The sequence below is a fragment of the Brassica oleracea genome, chromosome C4, assembly GCF_000695525.1.
Source record: "Brassica oleracea var. oleracea cultivar TO1000 chromosome C4, BOL, whole genome shotgun sequence".
Lineage (NCBI taxonomy): Eukaryota > Viridiplantae > Streptophyta > Magnoliopsida > Brassicales > Brassicaceae > Brassica > Brassica oleracea.
This window is the reverse complement of record NC_027751.1, coordinates 13,805,111-13,827,998: the sequence shown is the minus strand read 5'-3', so window position 1 is coordinate 13,827,998 and position 22,888 is coordinate 13,805,111. Positions and strand designations below refer to the sequence as shown.

The 22,888-nt window shown below is 39.6% G+C and overlaps 8 protein-coding genes and 1 non-coding gene across 10 annotated transcripts; 3 read left to right on the top strand and 6 right to left on the bottom strand.

Moving 5' to 3' along the window:
- Positions 1 to 321: 321 nt before the first annotated feature.
- Positions 322 to 1,960, bottom strand: LOC106342846 (17.6 kDa class I heat shock protein 2-like). Its single transcript, XM_013781886.1, has 2 exons — positions 1,723 to 1,960; positions 322 to 1,103 (listed from the first exon to the last, which is right to left on the bottom strand). Exons 1-2 carry the CDS (start codon positions 1,835 to 1,837, stop codon positions 463 to 465), a joined length of 756 nt encoding a protein of 251 aa, XP_013637340.1. The 5' UTR covers positions 1,838 to 1,960; the 3' UTR covers positions 322 to 462.
- Positions 1,961 to 2,068: 108 nt separating this feature from the next.
- On the bottom strand, positions 2,069 to 2,887 carry LOC106342847 (17.6 kDa class I heat shock protein 2). Its single transcript, XM_013781888.1, has one exon. The coding sequence runs from the start codon at positions 2,736 to 2,738 to the stop codon at positions 2,268 to 2,270; it is 471 nt and encodes a 156-aa protein (XP_013637342.1). The 5' UTR covers positions 2,739 to 2,887; the 3' UTR covers positions 2,069 to 2,267.
- A 412-nt stretch (positions 2,888 to 3,299) lies between these two features.
- On the top strand, positions 3,300 to 6,660 carry LOC106341927. Of its 2 annotated transcripts, none has more exons than XM_013780681.1 (3): positions 3,300 to 3,553; positions 3,921 to 6,115; positions 6,198 to 6,660. In XM_013780681.1, the coding sequence occupies exons 2-3, from the start codon at positions 4,007 to 4,009 to the stop codon at positions 6,495 to 6,497; spliced, it is 2,409 nt and encodes an 802-aa protein (XP_013636135.1). In that variant the 5' UTR covers positions 3,300 to 3,553; positions 3,921 to 4,006; the 3' UTR covers positions 6,498 to 6,660. The 2 variants fall into 2 exon arrangements, with proteins under 2 accessions (XP_013636135.1, XP_013636134.1); XM_013780680.1 differs by having other exon boundaries at positions 6,186 to 6,660.
- A 525-nt stretch (positions 6,661 to 7,185) lies between these two features.
- Positions 7,186 to 7,258, bottom strand: TRNAV-UAC. Its single transcript has one exon. It is a non-coding gene; the product is annotated as a tRNA-Val (tRNA).
- Positions 7,259 to 10,836: 3,578 nt separating this feature from the next.
- On the bottom strand, positions 10,837 to 12,402 carry LOC106341929 (mitochondrial import inner membrane translocase subunit TIM10). The gene is made up of 6 exons (XM_013780684.1): positions 12,303 to 12,402; positions 12,169 to 12,224; positions 11,862 to 11,914; positions 11,453 to 11,491; positions 11,271 to 11,340; positions 10,837 to 11,154 (listed from the first exon to the last, which is right to left on the bottom strand). Exons 2-6 carry the CDS (start codon positions 12,211 to 12,213, stop codon positions 11,101 to 11,103), a joined length of 261 nt encoding a protein of 86 aa, XP_013636138.1. The 5' UTR covers positions 12,214 to 12,224; positions 12,303 to 12,402; the 3' UTR covers positions 10,837 to 11,100.
- A 126-nt stretch (positions 12,403 to 12,528) lies between these two features.
- Positions 12,529 to 13,570, top strand: LOC106341928 (DNA-directed RNA polymerases I and III subunit RPAC2). The gene is made up of 3 exons (XM_013780682.1): positions 12,529 to 12,761; positions 13,101 to 13,177; positions 13,293 to 13,570. Exons 1-3 carry the CDS (start codon positions 12,661 to 12,663, stop codon positions 13,502 to 13,504), a joined length of 390 nt encoding a protein of 129 aa, XP_013636136.1. The 5' UTR covers positions 12,529 to 12,660; the 3' UTR covers positions 13,505 to 13,570.
- A 492-nt stretch (positions 13,571 to 14,062) lies between these two features.
- Positions 14,063 to 16,207, bottom strand: LOC106342573 (tubulin beta-7 chain). The gene is made up of 3 exons (XM_013781547.1): positions 15,803 to 16,207; positions 15,391 to 15,660; positions 14,063 to 14,920 (listed from the first exon to the last, which is right to left on the bottom strand). The coding sequence occupies exons 1-3, from the start codon at positions 16,194 to 16,196 to the stop codon at positions 14,235 to 14,237; spliced, it is 1,350 nt and encodes a 449-aa protein (XP_013637001.1). The 5' UTR covers positions 16,197 to 16,207; the 3' UTR covers positions 14,063 to 14,234.
- Positions 16,208 to 16,752: 545 nt separating this feature from the next.
- Positions 16,753 to 19,973, top strand: LOC106342860 (cytosolic enolase 3). The gene is made up of 13 exons (XM_013781903.1): positions 16,753 to 16,949; positions 17,027 to 17,181; positions 17,313 to 17,487; positions 17,583 to 17,654; positions 17,745 to 17,861; positions 17,967 to 18,047; positions 18,156 to 18,232; positions 18,348 to 18,451; positions 18,669 to 18,767; positions 18,860 to 18,945; positions 19,126 to 19,212; positions 19,297 to 19,494; positions 19,689 to 19,973. The coding sequence occupies exons 1-13, from the start codon at positions 16,845 to 16,847 to the stop codon at positions 19,758 to 19,760; spliced, it is 1,428 nt and encodes a 475-aa protein (XP_013637357.1). The 5' UTR covers positions 16,753 to 16,844; the 3' UTR covers positions 19,761 to 19,973.
- On the bottom strand, positions 19,924 to 21,397 carry LOC106342861 (proliferating cellular nuclear antigen 1). The gene is made up of 4 exons (XM_013781904.1): positions 20,984 to 21,397; positions 20,604 to 20,756; positions 20,428 to 20,525; positions 19,924 to 20,349 (listed from the first exon to the last, which is right to left on the bottom strand). The coding sequence occupies exons 1-4, from the start codon at positions 21,300 to 21,302 to the stop codon at positions 20,128 to 20,130; spliced, it is 792 nt and encodes a 263-aa protein (XP_013637358.1). The 5' UTR covers positions 21,303 to 21,397; the 3' UTR covers positions 19,924 to 20,127.
- Between the last annotated feature and the right edge of the window lie 1,491 nt (positions 21,398 to 22,888).

Here is a 22,888-nt window from a genome sequence, read left to right as displayed (position 1 = left end):
CATTTTCTCTCCTCCCTTGCGCTATCCTCAAACAACAGCAAAACAACTATAATATGTAAACTGGGCCAAGCTTGCAAAACTCAATTACAGCCAAATCCATCATCTGGCACATTCATCATACACATGAACCAGCAATACTCAATTACAGCCAAATTGGAATTTTACTGAGATTGTCCAAGTGAACTTATGGAAACACCTAGAAATGGATAACTCGTGTGTTTGTTTTGTGATGAAATTCATAAATCATTACCGTGCGATTTAAAACAAAAAAGACATTTGTAAACTGAAGAATTAATTAAACAATTTCAATACGAACTTATGGGAGGCTTTAAGATAATATTTATTCAATATTTTAGTATAGATACATCATCTCTCAGACAGGACATGACACACTCAGTTAAACAAGAAGAGGAAACACACAACACACACAAAAACTCGAACCATGGTCAGAGAATGCTTGAATCAGCCAGATATCTGAACAGATCTGACACTAGCCTTCTCCGTCTCTACCTTAGGCACCGTCACAGTCAGGACTCCGTTCTCCAACGCAGCCTTCACCTGGTCCATCTTCACGTTCTCCGGCAGCCTAAACTTCCTCGTGAACTGTCCGCTCGACCTCTCCACGCGGTGCCACGTGTCGCTCTTGTCCTCCTTCTCCACGTGCCTCTGACCACTGATCTTCAACACGTTGTTGTCCTCGACCTCGACCTTCACTTCCTCCTTCTTCAGCCCAGGCAAATCCGCCTTGAACACGTGCGCCTCCGGCGTCTCCCTCCAGTCCACGCGCGCGTTCACGATCGCCGAGTTTTCTCGGGAAAACGAAGAAGATGATGGAAAGTCCTTGAACGGGTCCCAAACATCTAGAGAAAACGGATCGAAGAAGCTGCTGCTGCCACGCCTGTTGTTTCCAAAGAAGCTCGGAATCATCGACATTTTCAGTTGAATTTTGTTTTCTTCAAAAGTTGTTGGTTTTTCTTGAATTTGATTCTCACTCTTGAAAGAACAGAGAGTATCGAGGAATCTATTTATAGGAACGAAACGAAATATCTGGAGCTTCTCGAATTGTTCTCCACTCCCACTGATTCTCTCCAGCTTACAAGCATCTAGAAGACCCCAAAACAAAAATATCAGATATTTCGTGGGCTAGATTTGATAGCCTCTGAAATGGGCCCTGTCTTAGTTCTCAGATTACGATTTGATCTAACTAGCAGCTCCAATCCAACGGTGTTTGGAGACTTGATCGAAAATTGATTACACTTGTTACATCCAAACAATCATCATTTGGTGTTTCTATGTATATCATATGGCAAGCATAGGGATGGGAAACTTTACACAAATCTATGATCTACATTAATAATTAGAATTGGGAAAAAAATTGCATCAAACTCAAACGAGGCAAATCCAAAATTTTGTAATTGAAAAACCACAAAAGTCAACACACAAAATGTCAAACATTCAAACTCGAACTGAAATATTTTGGTTACCTGAAAACATCTAGATCACAATTGTTTATTTGAACATATTGATATTTAGCTTTAATATCTAAAAAACCAAAATATTCAAAATACTCAAAATTATTCAAAATATTTGAAAATAACTAAAAATAAAACTTCCGGTTAAAAATAAACAAGTAAATTAGTTCTCAGTTCTCACAGGTTGATCGAAGTTCTTTATTTAAGTGTGTCTTCTAACTTCCACTCTCTTTTTCTGAGTCGCATATACCTTTTAATGGGCATGCTCTCTCCAATACGTCATGTTTCATGCCACTTGTGCGACTCCTGAAAAAATGGACATTTTGGTGTGTTACGAACGAATCAATCTCTAATCGGTTCATCATTTTGGCATTTTATGACAAACTACTAAAACACGAATGGGAAGTACTTTAGTTTTATTTTAGCTCGATGGTTGTCTCTCTTCAACTACCGGAGTTTCAAAACTCGATGATAAGCGGAAGCTTGGTTTGTATCTGACATTTTGTGAAGAACCATCCATACAATCATCTGAAACTAACAATAAGGAATACCCCTTACAGCTTCACTATCCACTCTCAGAAATATAACCCATAAGATTCAAGGTGTTGAGTCCATGCACATTAACTTAATACTAATAAAGTTTATTCCACATCACAGAACGACACACACCATTTCACAACCATTACATTGAAACTCTAAACAGACACTCGCAAACACCAGAACTGGGACAGACAAGAACCCAAAGCACACGAGAATACATACTCAAGTTCGAACCAGAGCCCTGGGATGCTTGAATCAGCCAGAGATCTGAATAGATTTGACATCAGGTTTCTTCATCTCCGCCTTTGGCACAGTCACAGTCAGAACCCCGTTCTCCATCGCAGCCTTCACCTGATCCATCTTCACATTCTCCGGCAGCCTGAACTTCCTCGTGAACTGCCCGCTCGACCTCTCCACACGGTGCCACGTGTCGTTCTTATCCTCCTTCTCCACGTGCCTCTCCCCGCTGATCTTCAACACGCTGTCATCCTCGATCTCCACCTTCACTTCCTCTTTCTTCAGTCCCGGCAAATCGGCCTTGAACACGTGCGCCTCAGGAGTCTCCCTCCAGTCCACACGCGCGTTCACAATCGCGGAGTTCTCCCGAGAAAACGAAGAGGATGATGGAAAGTCCTTGAACGGATCCCAAACGTCAAGAGAAAAAGGATCGAAGAAGCTGCTGCCGCCGCGCCTGTTGTTGCCGAAGAAGCTCGGAATCATCGACATTTTTCGAATGTTATTACAAGAAGTAAACTTCTGGATTCGATTGTTTTGTTTGTCTCTCTGAAATTTATTTATCGACTTTTGAGTAAACACAGAGCATCGAAGAACGTATAAATAGGAAGAAATCGAAATCTCTAGACTTAACACGAAAACGAAACATCTGGAGCCTACAACGCAAAAGATATGTGAATCCAGAAACTTCCAGCAGGTCCAAGGAGGATAATCGAGTTTCTTTTTGTTAATGGGCCTTAATGGGTTTTATTAGTAAGTTTACAATGGGCTTAACAGTGGGCTAAATGTAAGTATGAGATATTCTCCGGTCTAAAAGAAGCAGCTCGAAATCCAACGGTGGGTAAGAGAGTAAGAGATCCACTAAGTGTGGGGTCAAAGTCTGACGAAACTCCCGCGTCCACAAAGGAATCTCCATCGTACGATTCTTTTTGTTTTTTACTAAATCCGTCGGCCACCAAAAAAAGATGTCTCTCTCTCTCTCTCTTTTTCTTACTTTTCTAAAAATAAAATAGTAGTAATAAACTTTCTCTACTCTCTACTTGTCCCCTCTCTCTCTCTCTCTCTCTCTCTCTTTCTATCTCTATCTACAACAACAAAGAAGCTCTTCTCTCTCTCTCTCTCATAGTTACTCTACGCTTTAAGCAGCTTCGTAGCTGATAGGGTCAGCATCGTCGGCGCGATTCCCGCTTCCGGATTTTACGGGTGATTAGGGATCCGTTTCCCCCCCCCCCCTCGTAATTGCTGTGCTCATCTGATTAGCTCGATGGCTGCTTCCCCTCGGTTACATGCCCACTGATTCCGACGAGGTACGGATTCGATTTTGCAGTACTTTTCCTCTCTCTCCGACACTCTTCAAGTATTCGTTTTTCTTCATAAGACGCAGTGAATGTTTCAGAAGAAATGTTTGTTTTAAATCTGCTCTTATAAGTTAGTGTGAAAATGGATTCTTCGATCTTGTGTAGTAGGCCTCTTTAGTCTTCTTTTTTTAGTGGTAAAGTTGGAAGCTTTAAGAAGAATATCTTTAAGAATGTTGTTTGCCTTTTTACTCAGCTTTATCTTGTAGTCAGATCTCATGTTCATGAGCTGTTTGTTGATTCTTTAGTCACTGTGTGTGTGTGTGTGTGTGGATAAGACTGTAAGTTTTGATCTCTTAGCATTTTTCCTTGTGGACAGGAAACCCTCCAGAGCATTTTAAGCTGAAGCTTCAGTAGCATTTGGAGACTAAGGAATGATCTGAGTGAAAACGTTATTCAAAACAGATGGAGTGTCGTTTGGAGCTGAAGAAAGGTTCAAGTGATAGACCTCCACCTGCTGAGAAGAAGGTATTCACCAAAGAAACCCAAAGGTCATCACTACCGGCTAAGTTCAGAGACGACAAACGCGGCTTATCTTACTCCGACTTCCACCGAGAGATCACCAAAAAAGTTGAAGATGTATGCCCCAAACGCTTGGAGAATCGAATCAAGTCACGGATTGGTAGAACCGCTTCTGGTGAAAGAGACCTTGTCAAGTACAAGTCCTATGTGCCCAGTTATGTCAAGAAGCCTGAAGCGAGAGATGTTAAAGCTGGTGCTAAACAGATTGATAGCAAGCATACAAGGTCTTCATTGTCCAACACAAGCACATCTTCATCGCTCTGTACTGATGAGTCATCATCTACTGATTCTGGCAAACGTCTCGTTGATTCTCCATTCCGCAGAAGGATTAATCACCCTCCGCTTCAGTATTATCTCATGTCATCTAAGCCAGGAGATTGCTCTCAAGATGTCGAGCCACCTCGAGACGATGGTCATACGGATACCACTAAGAGAGACGCTGTGCAGGTTCATCAAAGCCCTCGTGGAACTGCATTCCTACAGAAGGAGAAGAAAGATTCTTCTGATGTTAAGATCGTTCCCAAAACCAGAACTTTCTTGAGTCCATCAAAGCCTGAGAGTCCTTCAGCCACCACGAGGGTAATATCAAGGACTCTTCTAGCACATGATTTCAACAAGAAAGGAGAGAAGCTGGATGAGAGAATCCGAAACCCTCGTGTTCACGACATGTTTGGAAAAGAAAAGCCTGCTGCGGCTGTGTTCGTACCAGGGATCGTTTCTCAGAAACAGATACTCGGTTTGTCCAAGTTCTACGATTCAAAAGTGTTGTTAGCCGAGCGAGTGGCCGAAGCTAATAGAAAGGGGTTGTTCCCAGAGAGGTTAGCGTATGAACAGCGTGCTGTTTTGGACGGCCACTTCCGACGTGAAGCTGCTGATGGAAGTAAGCCGTTCTTGAAGCGTCTCAACTTCTTGAGCGCAGAGAAGAATAGATCAAGCTCGGCTCCGCGGTCGAGAAAGTCTGAATCCAGTCCCTCCAGGAGCAGGACTTTAGACAGAAGGTCAACAGAGACTCTCCCCAAGCTATCAGATCAGAAGCCAGTTAAAGTTGTATCAGAAAGAGCAAGGAGCATTTCGCCGTTTCGCCGGCTCAGCTTCAGCATTGGGAAGTCAAGCAAAAACTCCAACGCGGAAGACGCTCAGACTCTTACTCCATCGCGAGCTGGTTTAGAGAACCGTTCCACCTCTTCTCTCAGCGAAAGCTCGTCTATAGATAGTACCATTGCAGCAAACAGAGGCAGGTCTAGTCCCTTGAGAAGGTTGCTCGACCCTCTGATAAGACCAAAATCGAGCCATGCGTGCAGATCTCCTGAGCCATCATCACTAAAGGGTTCACCGTCTTCAAGTCACCAGAAGCATATTCTTTCTGACAATCATCAACCATCCTCTTCAACGGTTCAGGCTCTCTTTCGTGTGACGTCTAAGAACGATCAACCGCTCTTCACTTTCGCGGTTGACAAGGAACAGAGCATCACAGCTGCCACAATAAGAAAACAGATGGTTCCAGAAAAGGAAGAATGTGGGCACAAGTACACTTTTTTCACCGTTCAGGAAGTGCAGAAGAAAACTGGAAAGTGGATGAATCACAGCAGGAAGGTGCAAGGGCATGAGTACACATCCAACATCGTCGCTCAGATGAGAGTCTCGGTGGGCTCTGTCGATGACCTTTTAACCAGAGAATATGCACTCTTCGCGTCAGAGTCGCAGCAGCGAGCTAACGAGCTAGCTGCCATGGTGATCAAGATCCCAAAAATTGCTGAGGCGAGCGCAACCACACTTGGAGATTACTTGGCAGAGGTTGGCACTACAGTGGTGCTTCCGAGTGGTGTTCACAGCCTCCCGCACAAAGGAGGGCCTTCCTCGCTGATACAGAGATGGAAGTCTGGTGGGTCATGCGACTGTGGAGGTTGGGACATGGGCTGCAACCTTAGAATCCTCACCAATGAGTCTAACCTCTCTGCCTCCACTTCAGATGCCTTCAAGCTTTTCTCTCAGGTTCATAGAAAAAACATCACAAAAACTCTGAATACTGTGTGATGAAACTCATTAATGTTTGATTTGGCTGGGAGGATTACAGGATAATAGCAACCAACCATTCTTGAGCTTCACTCCATACAGAGAAGGTGTTTACGCTGTTGAGTACAATACAGCACTCTCACTCTTGCAAGCATTCTCAATATGTATAGCGGTTAACGAAGGACGGAACTCGTTGAAGACAGTGGAACCAAACACTTGGCGTGTAGACAACAAAGCTTGTGGAGAGGTGTCGTCCATGATTCAGAACGAGAGGTTGAAGTCATGTTCAGGTCCTGTTGAAGGTGAGGCTCCGGCAAAGTATGTCTCAAACCCACCGGTGTCTCCTGTGGGGAGGGTTTAACCAGTCGCTTTCTCTAAATAATCGGCTATTATATATAAATATGTTTAGTCTATGATGGGGTTCGTATTTTCTATGTAATTACGGTGTTGGAGTAGATTACGTTATATAGAACATTTTGTGAAACTTGTTTGAATTGAATGAACATCTCTACCCATTATTAATATTTAAGCAAATAAAACCACTTGTTAGTTTTTATTCTTCTACTTGTCTATCAAAAAGAGTTCTCAAAAGCTACCATCGCCAGACTACGAGAGGAGGATGACGTCAATGTCCGGCCAGCCACAAGAAGAATCCTATAATGAAGACAACAATGGTTTAACAGAAGAGCAAGAAGAATATTGGCCCATTGACTATCCTTGTATTAATCTCCATAAAACTTAGATATTCATTCATACCAGTTGTTAATCTCCATTACATGATGGTTCTATGTAATATATGCATATGTCTTTTGTCTCTTTCATTCCATCAACAACCTCGTTAGTTTTTGCATTTCAAGATTCTAAAGAATTTTTTAGCAAAAAAAAAAAAAAAGATTCTAAAGAATTGACGAGAGCTAGTTGATGATGTCAGCAGGTGTGTCTGAATGGAAAATGAACAAGTATGGTGGATCAGTGCACAAAGTGTGTCTGAACTGAAAATCTCTTCTCCAAAGAGTAAAAAAATGTACGAATTTTGAGTATAAAAAAATTGGTGCTGCCCAGGATCGAACTGGAGACCTTTTGCGTGTAGGGCAAACGTGATAACCACTACACCACAGCACCTGTTGAATACTATCAATAATTTAATATATATTATACAAACCACTAAAACGGTTACAGAATTGCCATTGCTCACCAAATCGCTTTGGCTCATCATCATGCGTGGATTGCACAAAAAATCAGCTGCGTCTGATCGTCCTGTAAAGGAGATTAATGTTCATATTCAATATTAGTCATCATGCCCCGTTATATATGTTGATCGCGACGCTCCTAAGGTTTTTATTTATTTGTGGTTTCTGTTGTTTCATTTGGGTTCCTTTGGAGAAAACCCATTGGGTTTGGTCGGTGATAACCAAACTTGGAAGTTTGGTCATTGGTATTAGTCCATTAGATTAGTATTGGAGGTTCTTAGGGTTAGTGAGACACATATATATAGTCTCTTGACCTTTTATGTAGAGACTTACAAGAATCAAAAGACAAAAGAGAGAAAAGAGGGAATGAGGCAGAATTTCGTCTGGGTTTGTCAAGGCAGATTTGGAGGGTCAAACGGATCCTGATCGGGCTGATATTTTGTGGGAAGATTCTTCAGTCAGTAAGTTAAAGGTTCACCGAAGGGATTTGGATTTCAACGGTTGGATCTTCTGTTGTCTGGGTTTTAGTGAAGCTGGTCGTCACAGTTCTTCAGCAGTGCTGTCTTGAGTGTTTGGTAAATCCGACGGTGAGATCTTCTCTGATTGAGCTGAAATTTGGCAGAGGTGTTATTGACTGGTTTATCTTGGATTTGTACGGTGGGATTAGTCTCTGGTTACCGGAATCCTTGTGAGCTGAAGTCGTTTGGTTTCTGCTGGTTTTGAAGCTTTGTGTTGCGCTCTTGTTGTTGTTGTTCTTGTGTTGAAGATAGCTCTTTGTAGCTTGAGTCTCTGTTCTGTTCAGGTTGTTGAACAGGGAGGACGTGGTTGTACTCACATACATTTATATAGTGGATTGTTGAGTGGACTACGGTTCCGTGGTTTTTCCTTCTCACATTGAGGAGGTTTTCCACGTAAAAAGTGCTTGTCTCATTTAGTTATTGCTTATATTATATCCTGCTATCGTCGAAGTATTTTTCTCTCAGATTCTCACAAAGTCAGGGGAAACACGATTGCTACATTCCGCTGCGCCTCGTGTCCGCTTTCCCCAACAGTTTCTTCATCCGTTTATCTCACTCGAAAGTTTGGTACATAATGGGTCCATGTGTTTCTGTGGAGCTATGGAGACGAGTTTACTCAGAAACGACATTACAAGCTTCTCTCCTTGTCGGAAAATGGAAGCTTGTTCTGCCGGACTTGCTTTTTAGGTTCTGTCTCCCTATTTACTGTTTAAAGATGTTTACTTTCCTCGTTTTAATAGTGGTACAATTGAATTTTTATAAATTAATAATTTTTATAAATTAATAAATTTTGCCGGTTTCAACTTGAACCGGTTCAAAATTTGACACAATTCGATAAAATAATAAAATAATATTTTTTAGAAAATTTTATGTAAATATATAGTCCCATTAAAATTATAAAATAATAATTTATATGTATACATATTTTATATAAGTAATAATTTATTATTATGTTGTTTGTTTTTATATTTACAATGAAATTATCTTTATATTTTCTCAACACTTCTTATATTTCTGATGAAATTTAGTAATATTATATCTAAAACCATATTTAATTTTATGTAATATATATTATATACATCAAATAATATAATAATAAAATTAATATAAATTTCAAATTTCAAAAAAATAAAAATTAATGTTTATACAATAAAATTAAATATTTTTTATCTTGGAATAAATATATCTTAAAATAAAAAAAATTAATAAAAAACTTTTGTAAATTAATATATCTATAAATTAATAAAATTTCAAAATCTTAACATTATTAATTTATACAGGTTATACCGTAGTTTGTTTGGTAATTGATATGTGTACCATAGGCGCTTGGGCAAAATAAAGCTTTTGTTAGTGAAAATGTTTTTGTCAATTATATATTTTTAGGGGAATTGGGCTGTATAACCATCAAACAAATTATATCCTAATACATCAATATATCATGCATCTTTTATATAGTAATACTAATATGTCATCTTACACAACCGGTAAAACCTGTAAACGAAAAAAAATCTAAATTAATAATACTTACCTAACACACATACATCATAACTTTTGGAGAATCACATACCTTGTAGAACGTGAGTGGCTTCTTCCCCATTTTTGCTCCACTGTGTAACCACCGAAACCATTTCTGGAGTAGCTGCCTAGGAGATGTCATCTGCAACGGCTCGCTTGGCTACTGACGGAAATCTTTGCGCATTTGAAATCTATGGAGTCGTCGACAACGTAAACGGCGCCACCGCGAGGTTCGTCAACTCTTCCTTCAATCACTCTAATCTCTTCGGTTTACTAGGCAGTTACATTTACTATTCATATTTCGATAATTGGGTTTAAGGTTTATATTTGGGTTTAGTATTTTAAAGTTTGGTTTAGGTTTAGTATTTAAAAGTTGTGTATTGGATTAATATGGAATGCATTCTTTATTGAAAAGTGTTATATTTTATCTATTCATTTTACTGTCATTCAGTCACTTAATTATAGTTTATATTTGGATTATGATTTATGATTCAGTATTTAGGAGTTGAGATAGTGTTTAGTATTTAAGGATTATGGATGTGGTTTTAGTCATTCTATACTACTTTGTGTGATATGAAATATAATACTCAGTGCATACATATGTGGTCAATAAATATATAACGTGGATGTCTCTTTTTTCTCCACTCCTGACCATATATTACTTGCTATAATACTAACCATATTTTACTTCGTCTACGTCAACTCACTTTCTTCCCTTTCACCTGCTACTTGTATGAAAAAGGGTTAAAACCAGATCAAAAGAGACACAATTTTTAGTTGCCTAATTATGTCAAAATCAGGTACTTGCACTTAATTATCTTTCAGGCTATTTGGCAAATTCACCCATATTTTTAGGCAAAAAAAAAAAAAAAACTGTTTTCGTCAATTTTGCGTCATTTGTCTTAGTGAGTTTTTTTTTCTCTTCACTCTATCTCTATCATCAATTCTCTGTGTACCGTTTTTCTATGGCTCTTTCTTACAAGGGGTTTTTGTTGATCGTAGTGGACTTTTCATCCCTTTGTTTTCCACAATAAAAAAATTCTTTTTGTTTTCCATAGTTCCTGCCTCGAACTGAAATGGTTGTCTTGTTACTTTTACTCACCCAAAAGATCAGATCATTACAAAGATATCATGTAGCGACTCTACTCAGATTTGCCAAGACCATTTCTGTTTAGTCTCTGCTATTCACCCAAAAAGAGTATTTTAAACACCATTATAGGTTTTGGTCAATCTTGTGGAACACTGAAGAAATTGTGAATGTATCTCTGAATTGCAGATATGGCAGAGCGTTCTAGTGGACCTTCTCAGACGCCATTACTTCCACTGAGTATAAAGGACGGAAAGAGCAAGAGCAAAGAAGATCATCAAATAAACGAGAACAATGTAGCAGAAGAGCATATTTCATTTCTCCAACTATGTAATCTTGAATCCAAGCAGAAGTTTTTTAAACTGAACAGAAAGTTTCCAGCTTTCTTTGTAATAGTGCAATAGCGTAGACGTTTCTCTTTCATATAAATTATACAAATCATAAATAGATGTTTTGTTGATTTTTATCTGGTTATTTCATTTCATCTCTTATCAATAAAGTCTCAGAGAATTGCATAATTTGTCCAAATAAGCGCCAAAAATGTAATGCAAGACAACAGAAACAATAAGATTGCCTTAAAACTTTGGAAAGAAAGAGAGAGTTTTTGTCTCTCCGTGAGCTTTTTGGTCCTATGACTTTGCCTCTAAACGGGGCTTACTGTGGAGGAGGCTTGCCAGCACTTAAGAGCTGTCCGACCATTCCATTTACCTGAAAACGGTTACATGAAGAAAAGAAAATATCAGAGTATTATATCTGAAGAATAATAGTGTTCGGCTTGAAGTACCGAATTTTTTTAAAAAAATTAACACAAGAGCCTTGGTTACCTGCCAGTACTTGGAAACACAACGGTCAATGCAACTGTTCTCACCCATGTTTAACTCATTTTCCTTGTACCTGAGGAATACCCAAAAAAGTAACATCTTCAAACTGGTGCAACTGAATAATCTATCAGTTCAAAACAAAATCTGTAAAACACACATAAAACAAGATAGGAGGAAGCTTTTACCTTTTATCCACACATTTAACAAAGCATGTTTGAGCAAGCCTGTATAAAAAAAGAACAAGGCATTTAATAAGAACCACACATCAAAGGCATTTAACAACGACCTATCAAAGGATATATTCAAAGTTATACATTGTACACCTAAGTAATCTTTCATCAAGATCAATTCAGACATTGAAATGGGTTTATATAATCTATAAAAAAAACTGATACTTCTCTAGATATAACACTAGCTGGACATAAAAGTTTCAGGCACTGAAATGGGGTTTATGCAGCAATGACAAAACTGATGCTTCTCTAGATTAAAAAACAAGTTGAACATAAAAGCGAGAGAGAGCATCAATCTCTAATCTTATTCAAGACGAGAAAATAACTTGATAACGAAAAAAATAAACGCATTTGATTTCATTACTTGTTGAAGAGTTCAACTCGATATTCCATCTCCGTTTGTGCCATGCTAAACGCCTGATTCAATCCAAAGAGAAGGTAACATCAGAAACTAGACGACACCAATCCAAAATCTATTTTGAAGAAGTATAAAATGGGCATATCGTGAATTTTCAATGGTTTTAAGGAACAAAGATCTGAGTTGAAGATACAGAACAGATATACATCGACACAGAGGACAGCTATGAAACTCTTTGAACTCCACTGCTTAACTAGATCAAAGATCTAAGCTTTACGAGGTATCAACAAAACAATTAATAAGGAATCCGAACCTGTTCCTTAGAAATGCCGGCGGGAATTGGACTGGGAGCAGCCATCTTAGCAATACCTGAAAACAAAGTCTAAGATTCGTAAAGATCGAACCTTTATAATCCAATACTTGAATTTGAAGAACAAAGATCCTTACTTTCTCAAAAAAAAAAATTGAAGATGTTCAGAGATTGAATACGACGGACGACGCTTCTCTCTTTTGCTTGCTCCTCGAGAGCCGAACCGAGCGAACTAGGGTTTAAGACGTAAAACGCCACGTCATCAAGTCAAAACGACGCCGTTATTGCGAAAGGGTACAGAAGTAATTTCAGATACATAAATAAACACTTCCGAGCTGTCTTCGTGTCGCTTTTAGGGTTTTAGCAAACAAAAGTCTCAGCGCAACTTCCTCGCATAGCTCATTAGGAGAAAGAAACCTTTTCTCTCTTCTTTGTGTGTTGTTCGATAGTTTCGTGGTGGGGTTTTGATTTGAACTCTGTAGCAGAAGCGGAGAGATGGAGCACGGTTCGTTCACGAATGATAGTTTTGCTTCCTTTACTCTAGCGGAAGAAGACCACACACTTGCTAACGCCGTTCGTTTCATGTTAAACCAAGAGTTAGTATCTTTCAACCCTTTTCTGTTTGTTTATACATACTTGACATAGAAAGACTTAAACTTTATATATTCTCAAAACCAGTTCTTGGCTCCCAATTTGGTTCTCTGTTTTAGCGATTGAATGTTGGTTAGACTTTATATATGTGGTTAGTGATTCTCATTTGTATGCCAAACCGTTTAGAAGGATTCAGGAAAATAAAAAGGTCTTTGCTTGGTTGCTTATTAAATGAATTGACATAACATCTTCTCAATTTAGGATCTTGATCTTGTATGTATGCTTCTCTGTGTAGTCAGTGTTTATGTTGTCACTAACCATTATTACTACTTGCAACTCTACAGTCCGAGAGTAACATTTGCTGGGTACAGCATCCCACATCCTTCCCTTGAATGTGTCAATGTCCGAGTCCAGACCACAGGTACTACAACACCCTTTTCACAACATTGTTACTATATTCTTTCTCTATTACTCTGCAAGAGTTCTTTGTTTGTGTTTAACCAATAGAAACTTGATGGGTTATGTGATTGTTTTAGGCGATCCGGCGAGGGAGGTACTGAAAGATGCATGTCAAGAGCTCATGCTCATGAACAGACATGTGAGGAGTGTCTTTGACAAGGCGGTTTCAGAGTTTAAGGTTGAACAAGCGCGTTTGGCCGCCGAGGAGGAGAAGAATAAGAAGGCTGAAGAAGAAGAACTTAAGAAGCAGAGGGATCTACTCGCGTCCATGGATATTGAAAGCGATTAATTTTGTATTCTCTCTATAGCGTTTTATCTTTGATTTGTATCCTCTACATTTGTCAGACGACTCGTTTTTAATATTATTGTCAAAACTCACAAATCCACAAGCACAAATTGCAAACAAGCTCAAAGTCTCTGGATCCAAACAAATATAGATTTACGCTAAAATAAACAAGTTGAAGAGCGCCACTATGGATCCAACGTAGCTAGTTCCAGCCATAAGACAAGTTTCAAAGACAAGGTTCGGAAAAAAAAGAAAACATGAGAGAAGACTTTAATCAATCAGAAGGATCTTGAAGACATCACTCATCAACTGGAAAAACTCACTGTCATAAAGGATCACCAACTGGAAAAACTCACTGTCATAAAGGATCACCAACAAGGCAACAAGACAAGGACTTTGCTAGCAGACCACAACCCTATTCACATAGAGAGAGCACCAAGACTTGTACTACTGCCAAACCATAGAGGGACGGTCCAAGCAAGAAGGCTTTTTGAACCCCCATTCATTTTTGTAAAATGGCTCTGATCTTGAATCATAGGATTATAGGCAAATAAATAGATTTAAGCAAAATAGTTGTTTGATAAATCTTGATAATCCCTTAGCCAGTCTACGCCGAGTACATAAACTACTAATGAAAACGATATAGTTACAGAAACTATATAAAAAAGAAACTTAGTTGAAATTTTGAAAAGTAAAACAGCAACAGGAAGTTGAAGCTTTGTGTTATGTCTCTTCAATAGCCTTCTTCTTGCTCGTACTCAGCTTCTTCATCTTCATACTCTCCTTCTTCCTCAGCCGAGGCATCTTGATACTGCTGGTACTCCGAGACAAGATCGTTCATGTTGCTCTCAGCTTCTGTGAACTCCATCTCATCCATGCCTTCCCCTGTGTACCAATGCAAGAAAGCTTTCCTCCTGAACATGGCAGTGAACTGCTCGCTGACTCTCCTGAACATCTCTTGGATCGAAGTTGAGTTACCAATGAAAGTCGAAGCCATCTTCAACCCGGTTGGTGGAATGTCACAGACGGTCGACTTGACATTGTTGGGGATCCACTCAACGAAGTAGGAGGAGTTCTTGTTCTGGACGTTCAGCATCTGTTCGTCAACTTCTTTGGTGCTCATTTTGCCGCGGAACATAGCTGAGGCGGTGAGGTAGCGACCGTGTCTTGGGTCAGCAGCGCACATCATGTTCTTGGAATCCCACATTTGCTGGGTCAGTTCTGGGACGGTGAGGTTACGGTACTGCTGAGAGCCACGAGAGGTGAGGGGAGCAAATCCCACCATGAAAAAGTGAAGGCGAGGGAACGGGATCAAGTTCACAGCAAGCTTTCGGAGATCAGAGTTGAGCTGACCAGGGAACCTAAGGCAGCAGGTTACACCAGACATGGTTGCGGAGATCAAATGGTTCAGATCACCAACTGCACAATTCAGCAAACGAAAAGCTTTAGCTGATGAAAACAATTTGAAACAGCATGTAAGACCATAAGAGTCCGTGTACTCTGATCATATTCTAGCATTTTTCCATCACAGACAAATATATACTTTCATGATTAGACATCAAACAAAACAAACAAGAGCAGAACCATAGAGACATCACAGACAAATATATACTTTCAGATCATAACTTTCCCCCATAAATGCATACAAATAAATCTCATATTAGGTACTAACGAATATGGCAAAAGATTCAAGCAAGGGATATACTTTCATGATTACAACTAACGACAAGAATCATAGAGACATCAGGGAGGACTAGCCTCATTCTGATCACATAAGCAAAACCCATGTAAATCTCAAATTAGGTACTAACGAATAGCAAAGCATCACAAGTAAAACCACTGAGACATGACAACAACATTGATAGTGATTATAGAAAGAGGATACTTACAGCTTGGAGTACTAAGCTTGAGGGTACGGAAGCAAATGTCATACAACGCCTCATTATCAAGAACCATACACTCATCAGCGTTCTCAACGAGCTGATGCACAGATAGTGTCGCGTTGTATGGCTCAACAACAGTGTCAGAGACCTTGGGAGACGGGAACACAGAGAACGTCAGCATCATACGGTCCGGGTACTCCTCCCTGATCTTCGAGATCAACAAAGTCCCCATTCCAGAACCAGTTCCGCCTCCTAACGAATGGCACACCTGAAACCCTGCAAAATCCAAACCAAACCAAACGAAAACAATAAACCAACCAGCCAAACCACAAAATCCTAAAACTAAACCGTTCTAGGATTCTAAACCAATAAACCTAAAGATACGAATCAATTAGCGATGAACAGAGTTTTATCATACCTTGGAGGCAGTCACAGTTCTCGGCCTCTTTGCGAACAACATCAAGAACCGAGTCAATCAGCTCAGCACCCTCCGTGTAGTGACCTTTCGCCCAGTTATTCCCCGCACCGGACTGGCCGAAAACGAAGTTATCCGGACGGAAGATCTGACCGTAAGGTCCAGATCTAACGCTGTCCATGGTCCCAGGCTCCAAATCCATGAGAACGGCGCGAGGAACGTACCTCCCACAGCTCGCCTCGTTGTAGTAGACGTTAACCCTCTCGAGCTGGAGATCAGAGTCTCCCTGGTAACGTCCCGTCTGGTCGATGCCGTGCTCGGCGCACACCACTTCCCAGAACTTCGAACCGATCTGGTTCCCGCACTGACCTCCCTGGATGTGAAGAATCTCACGCATCTTCGCAAACCCTAGAACTGGATCTAAAGCGAGAGAGAGGTTTTGAAAAAGGGGGAGAGCTGATGTTTTAGGAGAGAGAGAGAGGGAGAGCGAGGGTCCATTTTATAAAGGAAAAGAGGTTTTAACGGCTAATATTTGGTGATTCGAAATGGGATACCAACTAATGGACGGTTACGATGGTGCCACGTAATTCGAGGTGGTGTAACGGGTGGAAATTCAAAAATAAAAATGGCTCGTTAAAAATAAATCTTTTTGAATTTCGGAATCTGGTTTGTGTGACAGCTGGATCCCAACCAAGGAGCAGTTACTAAAACGGCATCTCACGTGAGAGAAAAGCAGTTCTTATTTTCCAACCTGGCAATCGCACGTGAGAGCTTCTAATGGGCTTTTAACTCTTTTTAGAAAGCCCTATCCGTTCAAAAATATAAAACGTCGTGATGTACGACAGTTTAATCCTTAGACGGCACGCATGCTTGACTAACACGATACGTCGTCGTGTTTTGATGGCGTTTTTCTGATTGGAATCCTGAACCGGAGCCGAACCAAAATTTACACTCAAAATCGGAAAAAGGAATTCTCAGATTCAAACTTGCTTGACGAACGCATCGAAGAATTGCGTGAAGATTCGAAACGAGAAGGAAGAAGAAGATGTCTGTGCAGGAGTACTTAGACAAGCACACACTCTCTCGGAAAATTGAGGATGCCGTCAACGCCGCCGTTAGGGCTAAAACCTCAGATCCCGTTCTCTTCATCGTGCGTTTCTTTCGCCTCTTTTGTTCCCTTCATGCAATTGTGATACCTTATCCTGATAGATTATCGTTTTCGTGCAGGCTAATCACATGAAGAAAGCAGTACCATCTGTGATAACGAAGGTCAAAGCACGGCAGATCCTCGATAGCAGAGGGATTCCAACAGTTGAAGTGGATCTACACACTAACAAAGGCGTCTTTCGTGCTTCTGTTCCCAGTGGCGACTCCTCTGGAACGTGAGCACTCTTAATCTTCCTTATTTGTTTGAATTGTGTTGATGCATGATCATGAATTGAATTTCACCTCTTACAAGGATACTTCTGACATTGAAGTTTGTAATATGATTAAGCTGATTCATTGCTTTTAGATACGAAGCTATTGAATTACGTGATGGAGACAAAGGAATGTATCTGGGAAACAGTGTGGCTAAAGCTGTTAAGAACATCAATGAGAGAATCTCTGAGGCGTTGATCGGTATGGACCCTAAACTTCAGGCTCAGATCGACCACGCTATGATAGACTTGGACAAAACTGAAAAGAAGGTGTCTCTCATATATTTTCAATTGTTTAGGATTGTGGAATCTTGAAGTTTTAGTATATCTTCGTCACGGTTTGTTTTGATTTAATTATCTTGTAGAATGAGCTTGGGGCTAATGCTATACTAGCTGTTTCCATTGCTGCATGTAAAGCTGGAGCTGCTGAGAAAGAGGTATTAAGGCTTGGCAATATTATCTCTTATCTTATACATTTCATGCATACTCTATTGTTAGGAGATTCTGATAGAAGCGCTATATAATAGGTCCCTCTATGCAAGCACCTCTCCGATCTTAGTGGCCGAGCAAACATGACGTTACCGGTACCTGCCTTCACTGTTTTGAGTGGCGGCAATCATGCTTCGAACCATTTTGCCATTCAGGTATTCAACCCATTATTAGTGTTTCTGTTCTACCTCTTTCTCATGCAAGTTCTTGGTGTTCAAATCATTTTGTTTACACATTTATAACATTGCATATATTGTTAGGAAATTATGATTCTCCCAGTTGGAGCAAGTAGATTTGAGGAGGCCCTGCAATGGGGATCTGAGACATATCATCATTTAAAGGTCGGTCAATTTTCTTAAAGATATATGGCTTTCTGGGAGTTAATTTTCTATTTGCATCTGTAACTTTGTATATAAAGGTGAGATATGATCTATTTCTGTGTATGGCAGGCTGTTGTTACTGAAAAGAATGGTAATATGGGGTGTAATGTTGGTGAAGATGGTGGCCTTACTCCAGATATCTCAAGGTAACTATCTTTTTTCTTCTGTTGCTTGTGGTGACGGCATCAGTAAAAAATGAGAAAAATTGTGTTATAGTTCCTTGAATAAATACCTTATATACATAATTGTAACTGTCTGCAGTCTCAAGGAAGGTTTGGAGCTTGTGAAAGAAGCTATCAACCGAACAGGATACGGTGATAAGATAAAGATAGCTATTGATGTTGCTGCCACTAATTTTTGTATAGGTAATGTTATAGGTCTTTGCAAACTGGTCTTCCGAGGCTACTTTTAAGTTTCAGTCATGGATAGTCTTGGTTTAGTTCTAGGCATTGTCATTCACAATTGGCTCGCAACACGAAAAAGATGTTATAATGTGTAACCAATTCGTATCATGCTTTTGCCAAGTTTTTTTACTATATTTTATTTTCCTTGGAATTTTTCCCACGATTCTTTCCTGAGCAGGTACCAAGTATGATCTGGATATCAAATCTCCTAATAAATCTGGGCAAAATTTCAAGTCAGCGGACGATATGATAGACATGTATAAAGAACTTTGTGCTGGTATGTTTATACCCCTTATGCTAGATTTTCCTTTGGGTCTGCTCTAGATTTCTGACGACCTTATTTTCTGCTTGGTCTCCTTGTGGTGGTAGAGTATCCCATTGTGTTTATAGAAGACCCGTTTGACAAGGAAGATTGGGAACACACCAAGTATTTTTCCAATCTCGGAATTTGCCAGGTCAAACTCGGTTTCCCCTGTTAGAAATGGTTAACTTCAGATATAACTATCTTCTGAATCTTTTCACGGAATCAGATGGTTACATAAAACAAGCCAGGCTAACCATGTTAAAAAGGGAACTCAAAACCTGTTTGTACAATTATTCTCGTCGTCTAAATCCTCAGTATTGTACTTTTGCAGGTGGTAGGTGATGATTTGTTGATGTCAAATTCAAAACGTGTTGAGCGAGCAATACAGGAGTCTGCTTGTAACGCCCTACTTCTCAAGGTATATCGTGTGTAATTGTTGTATGATAGATATGCTAGTACCTAAAGAATGATAAAAACATAACATGCATACTGTGATACGCAGGTGAATCAGATTGGTACAGTAACAGAAGCGATTGAAGTAGTGAAACTGGCAAGGGATGCCCAGTGGGGTGTGGTGACATCACATAGATGTGGAGAAACAGAGGACTCTTTCATCTCCGACTTATCCGTGGGTCTTGCAACAGGTGTTATCAAAGCTGGTGCTCCTTGCAGAGGAGAACGTACCATGAAGTATAACCAGGTCTGTATCTTTTGTTAATATCTGGGGACTTATGAATAATGTAGCTTAGCTTATAAAATAATTGTTCCCTCAGTTTTGGATCTGCCATGTAGTACATTTAGTTTCTAGATAGTGTTCTCAATTCATGTTTTGTGTTATGTGTAGAAAGTACTCTTTACGAAAAAAACTGAAAGTCATTTGAAATCTTCTTGCAGTTGCTTCGGATTGAGGAAGAGCTTGGGGATCAAGCTGTGTACGCCGGAGAAGACTGGAGGCAAACTCTCTAAACAAGTGAATTATGTGATATATAACTGTTACAATTTTTTGTCTCGTCTTGCTGCGATGCATTCGAGTCTGGTTTTCTTACGCAGACGGGTTTCTGTGTCTCGAAAGTAACATTTTGTTATTTTTTGTCTTTGGCTTGCAAGTTTGAAGAACAAAACAAGAAGAAATTGGTAAACATGTCTTTTTTCAAATTGCAAAACCAGCCGAATCTGTTTTACCATGATCTAATCTAGCGATGCAGTAACATAGAAAATCCAGAAAACAACTGAATCCAAACAGACAGACATCTTAACAATGGACTTTAGTAAAGAAAAAAACATTCATCCAAGAAGAGTTCCAAAGGTTGTGCATCTAGAAGCCAGAGACGTGTTAGGCATTAGTGTCTTCTTCTTCTTCAATCTTGGGAGCCAAATAGTACCGAATGTAACCCATCTCCGCCACTTTATACTCCACCACGACTGGCAACTCCGAGGACAAACTGATTGTCACGGTATCAGACAAGGGAGTCGCCTTTGTGAAGGAGTTCATGTACCTCAACGCGAATGAAAGCGCTACAGGCTCGTTCATCTCTATCACAATTGCATCTTCAGGCTGCAAACACACATAAAACAAAAGGTCACCCCAACATTGTATATAAGGTTCTGGATGAATTGTGACTGTTGTTCATACCTTGTCCACAGTTGTGTTCTGCCTGAGTACAATGTTAGCTGTCCCGATATCACCTGCTGTTGAAAACTTCACACCTTCTTTTGTCACAGAGATTACAACTACAATCAAAAGCACAACTACGTTAGGAGAAAACTCACTGAATACTCTCAATGACTACCAACAGTGCGTTATAATACCTGTGTCACCAATGCTACTGAGATCTTTGCATATCCTGGAAAATTCACCAGAGGGCATCCTCACAATAGAGTGGTACTCAGCGTCAGGGATTCCTAAATGCTCACTGTCGATGTCCATCAGCTTCATCTCAAAATCCGCAATCTTGTCTTGTGCTGCACCATCCATCAATCAATCATAAGAAGATTATTACACACTTTCTAACATAGTATACATGTAAAAAAAAAACTTATTTTTCTTCCTTTCTCTAAACCAAACTATAATTTTGTTCTGTAATGAAACCCTTTTTCCTTCATTTCTCTAAAAACAAACTATGGTTTTGTTCTGTAATGAAATCTACAAACTCTACAGAACCGAAATAGCAAAAAGGGGGAAACTTTACTAGGGCTCTCGAACATGAAGGTGACGGTGTCGCCGCCGTCATCGGCTTTGATGGTGATGATGTCATCATTTCCGGCACATTTGAGCATCTTGGACATGTTGCCGAGATTCATCCCCATGGAGAGGTTCCTGTCGCACCTGTAGTGCTCGAAACCTTCGGATCTCAGGAGAAGAGACACCAGCGCCACGTGGCTCGAGTCCATGGCCTGGAGAGAGAAGCCAGTGCTGGAGCAGTCGAAGTTGGCATCGTTCACCAGATCCTTGACCGATTCTAGAACCTTCTTCAAGAGAGAGCCTTGAACCAAACGAAGTTCCAACATCTTGTTCGAAGGATTGTGGATTTAGGGTTCTGGAGCTTTCTGAAGGAGGAGATTGATGGTGAAATGAGTTCGCGGGAATCGATATTAAACGCCTCGGTTTTAGCCTTTAGGGTATTTGGTTCCCGCTTCTGGTTTAGTGGGTGGTGGCTGGCGATGAATAATCACCTGTGACAGACCGTATCGCACGTTTTGTACACACCACCACTTAAGCCTTTTTCATGGGTGTGTTACAGGCCCACATTCGGCCCGAAGATATTTGAAAAGAAGGATCAAATTAAAGTATTTATAATGATTTGTTTTATAAAGTTTAAATACAGCCATTATTAGGCCTGGGACGGATCGGGTATCCGGGCAATTTTAAGATATCCGGATCCGGATCCTTATCCGGCGGATCCATAATTTTACTATCCTTATCCGGATCCGGGGTTCGCGGATATCCGGGTGTCGGATATCCTTCTAAAAATTATAATATCCGGCGGATATCCGGATCCGGATTTGGATCCTTAAAATAAATAAAAAATAATATTAATATATATAAAATATTAACAATAATTTAAAAATAAAAATATATATAATGTTTTTTATTATTTCTATGTATAATATTACAAAATTTACATAAAATTTATATATACTATTATAAAAATGAAAATATATAAAATAAAATTAGTTTTTATATATAGATATTACTATTTTTGAAATAGTTATTAATAAAATTTACAGATCCGGATATCCGGACTAAAAAATCAAGATATCCGGATCCGGATTCGGCTTTGACGGATCCAACATTTTACTATCCGGATCCGGATTCGGCCTCTCCGGATATCCGGATTTTCGGATCGGATCCGGATCGGATCACGGATCGAATCCGGATCTCGGATAAAAGTTCCAGGCCTAGCCATTATGTGCACCAGGGGCATTGCGAGGTCGTAGATAGAGTTTTTGTTTCATTTCAATATTTGCTAGGGTTATTGTAGTTGTGCGCGGGGGTCGTAGACAGAGTTTTTGTTTCATTTCAATATTTGCTAGGGTTATTGTAGTTGTGAATTTTGCGTTTTGACTTGTTTTTCAAGTTTTTTTTATATAGGGTTAGAGTTGTGATGATAAATTGTGTATGCATTGTTCTCCACTTATGAAGTACTAAATTGTGTTAGTAATGTGATTGATATAATTTGTAGTGTTGTTTGCTGTGTCACTGAGACTTATTGTTTGTTTGTCTTTTTAATTTGTTTCTTATACTATTAAGAGTACATAAATTATATTAAAGTTGTTGAGAATACCTTTTGTTTCTGGATATTTTTTCTCCAGTTTAGATGTGTAAGTTTTGTGTATTAAGTAATAATTTTTATTATCTTTATTATGTTTGTTATATGTTTCTTTTTTATTTTTAAACTTGTTGCTCTTACCGGACCTTTAAAACAAATACATGAAGATTGGGCATGTAAGCTGTTTTTATAAGACAAGAGGAGTGAGCAGGTGTAGATGTTGTTGTCGTCTTTGTGTCTGTCGGGATTTTATCTTGTATCTTCTGGTTTGGTTGTTTTTAATTCTCGTTTATTTGATGGGTAATATGTAAACAAAAATCATTG

Excerpts from the sequence above, each read along its gene's own strand:
- LOC106342846 (XM_013781886.1), bottom strand. The coding sequence starts at position 1,837 with ATGATGAACCGATTAGAGATTGATTCGTTCGTAACACACCAAAATGTC. Across the intron at positions 1,104-1,722 it reads GAGAGCATGCCCATTAAAAG|ATGCTTGTAAGCTGGAGAGA; the intron begins GTATATGCGACT and ends GGGGTCTTCTAG.
- LOC106342847 (XM_013781888.1), bottom strand. The coding sequence starts at position 2,738 with ATGTCGATGATTCCGAGCTTCTTCGGCAACAACAGGCGCGGCGGCAGC.
- LOC106341927 (XM_013780680.1), top strand. The coding sequence starts at position 4,007 with ATGGAGTGTCGTTTGGAGCTGAAGAAAGGTTCAAGTGATAGACCTCCA. Across the intron at positions 6,116-6,185 it reads CCTTCAAGCTTTTCTCTCAG|GGAGGATTACAGGATAATAG; the intron begins GTTCATAGAAAA and ends TTGATTTGGCTG.
- LOC106341929 (XM_013780684.1), bottom strand. The coding sequence starts at position 12,213 with ATGGCTGCTCCCAGTCCAATTCCCGCCGGCATTTCTAAGGAACAG. Across the intron at positions 11,915-12,168 it reads CCGGCATTTCTAAGGAACAG|GCGTTTAGCATGGCACAAAC; the intron begins GTTCGGATTCCT and ends GGATTGAATCAG. Across the intron at positions 11,492-11,861 it reads CGAGTTGAACTCTTCAACAA|GCTTGCTCAAACATGCTTTG; the intron begins GTAATGAAATCA and ends TTTTTTATACAG.
- LOC106341928 (XM_013780682.1), top strand. The coding sequence starts at position 12,661 with ATGGAGCACGGTTCGTTCACGAATGATAGTTTTGCTTCCTTTACTCTA. Across the intron at positions 12,762-13,100 it reads CGTTTCATGTTAAACCAAGA|TCCGAGAGTAACATTTGCTG; the intron begins GTTAGTATCTTT and ends GCAACTCTACAG. Across the intron at positions 13,178-13,292 it reads TGTCCGAGTCCAGACCACAG|GCGATCCGGCGAGGGAGGTA; the intron begins GTACTACAACAC and ends TGATTGTTTTAG.
- LOC106342573 (XM_013781547.1), bottom strand. The coding sequence starts at position 16,196 with ATGCGTGAGATTCTTCACATCCAGGGAGGTCAGTGCGGGAACCAGATC. Across the intron at positions 15,661-15,802 it reads GAACTGTGACTGCCTCCAAG|GGTTTCAGGTGTGCCATTCG; the intron begins GTATGATAAAAC and ends TGGATTTTGCAG. Across the intron at positions 14,921-15,390 it reads CAAGCTTAGTACTCCAAGCT|TTGGTGATCTGAACCATTTG; the intron begins GTAAGTATCCTC and ends TGAATTGTGCAG.
- LOC106342860 (XM_013781903.1), top strand. The coding sequence starts at position 16,845 with ATGTCTGTGCAGGAGTACTTAGACAAGCACACACTCTCTCGGAAAATT. Across the intron at positions 17,182-17,312 it reads AGTGGCGACTCCTCTGGAAC|ATACGAAGCTATTGAATTAC; the intron begins GTGAGCACTCTT and ends CATTGCTTTTAG. Across the intron at positions 18,048-18,155 it reads AGACATATCATCATTTAAAG|GCTGTTGTTACTGAAAAGAA; the intron begins GTCGGTCAATTT and ends TGTGTATGGCAG.
- LOC106342861 (XM_013781904.1), bottom strand. The coding sequence starts at position 21,302 with ATGTTGGAACTTCGTTTGGTTCAAGGCTCTCTCTTGAAGAAGGTTCTA. Across the intron at positions 20,757-20,983 it reads CTTCATGTTCGAGAGCCCTA|CACAAGACAAGATTGCGGAT; the intron begins GTAAAGTTTCCC and ends TGGATGGTGCAG. Across the intron at positions 20,350-20,427 it reads AGAACACAACTGTGGACAAG|CCTGAAGATGCAATTGTGAT; the intron begins GTATGAACAACA and ends GTGTGTTTGCAG.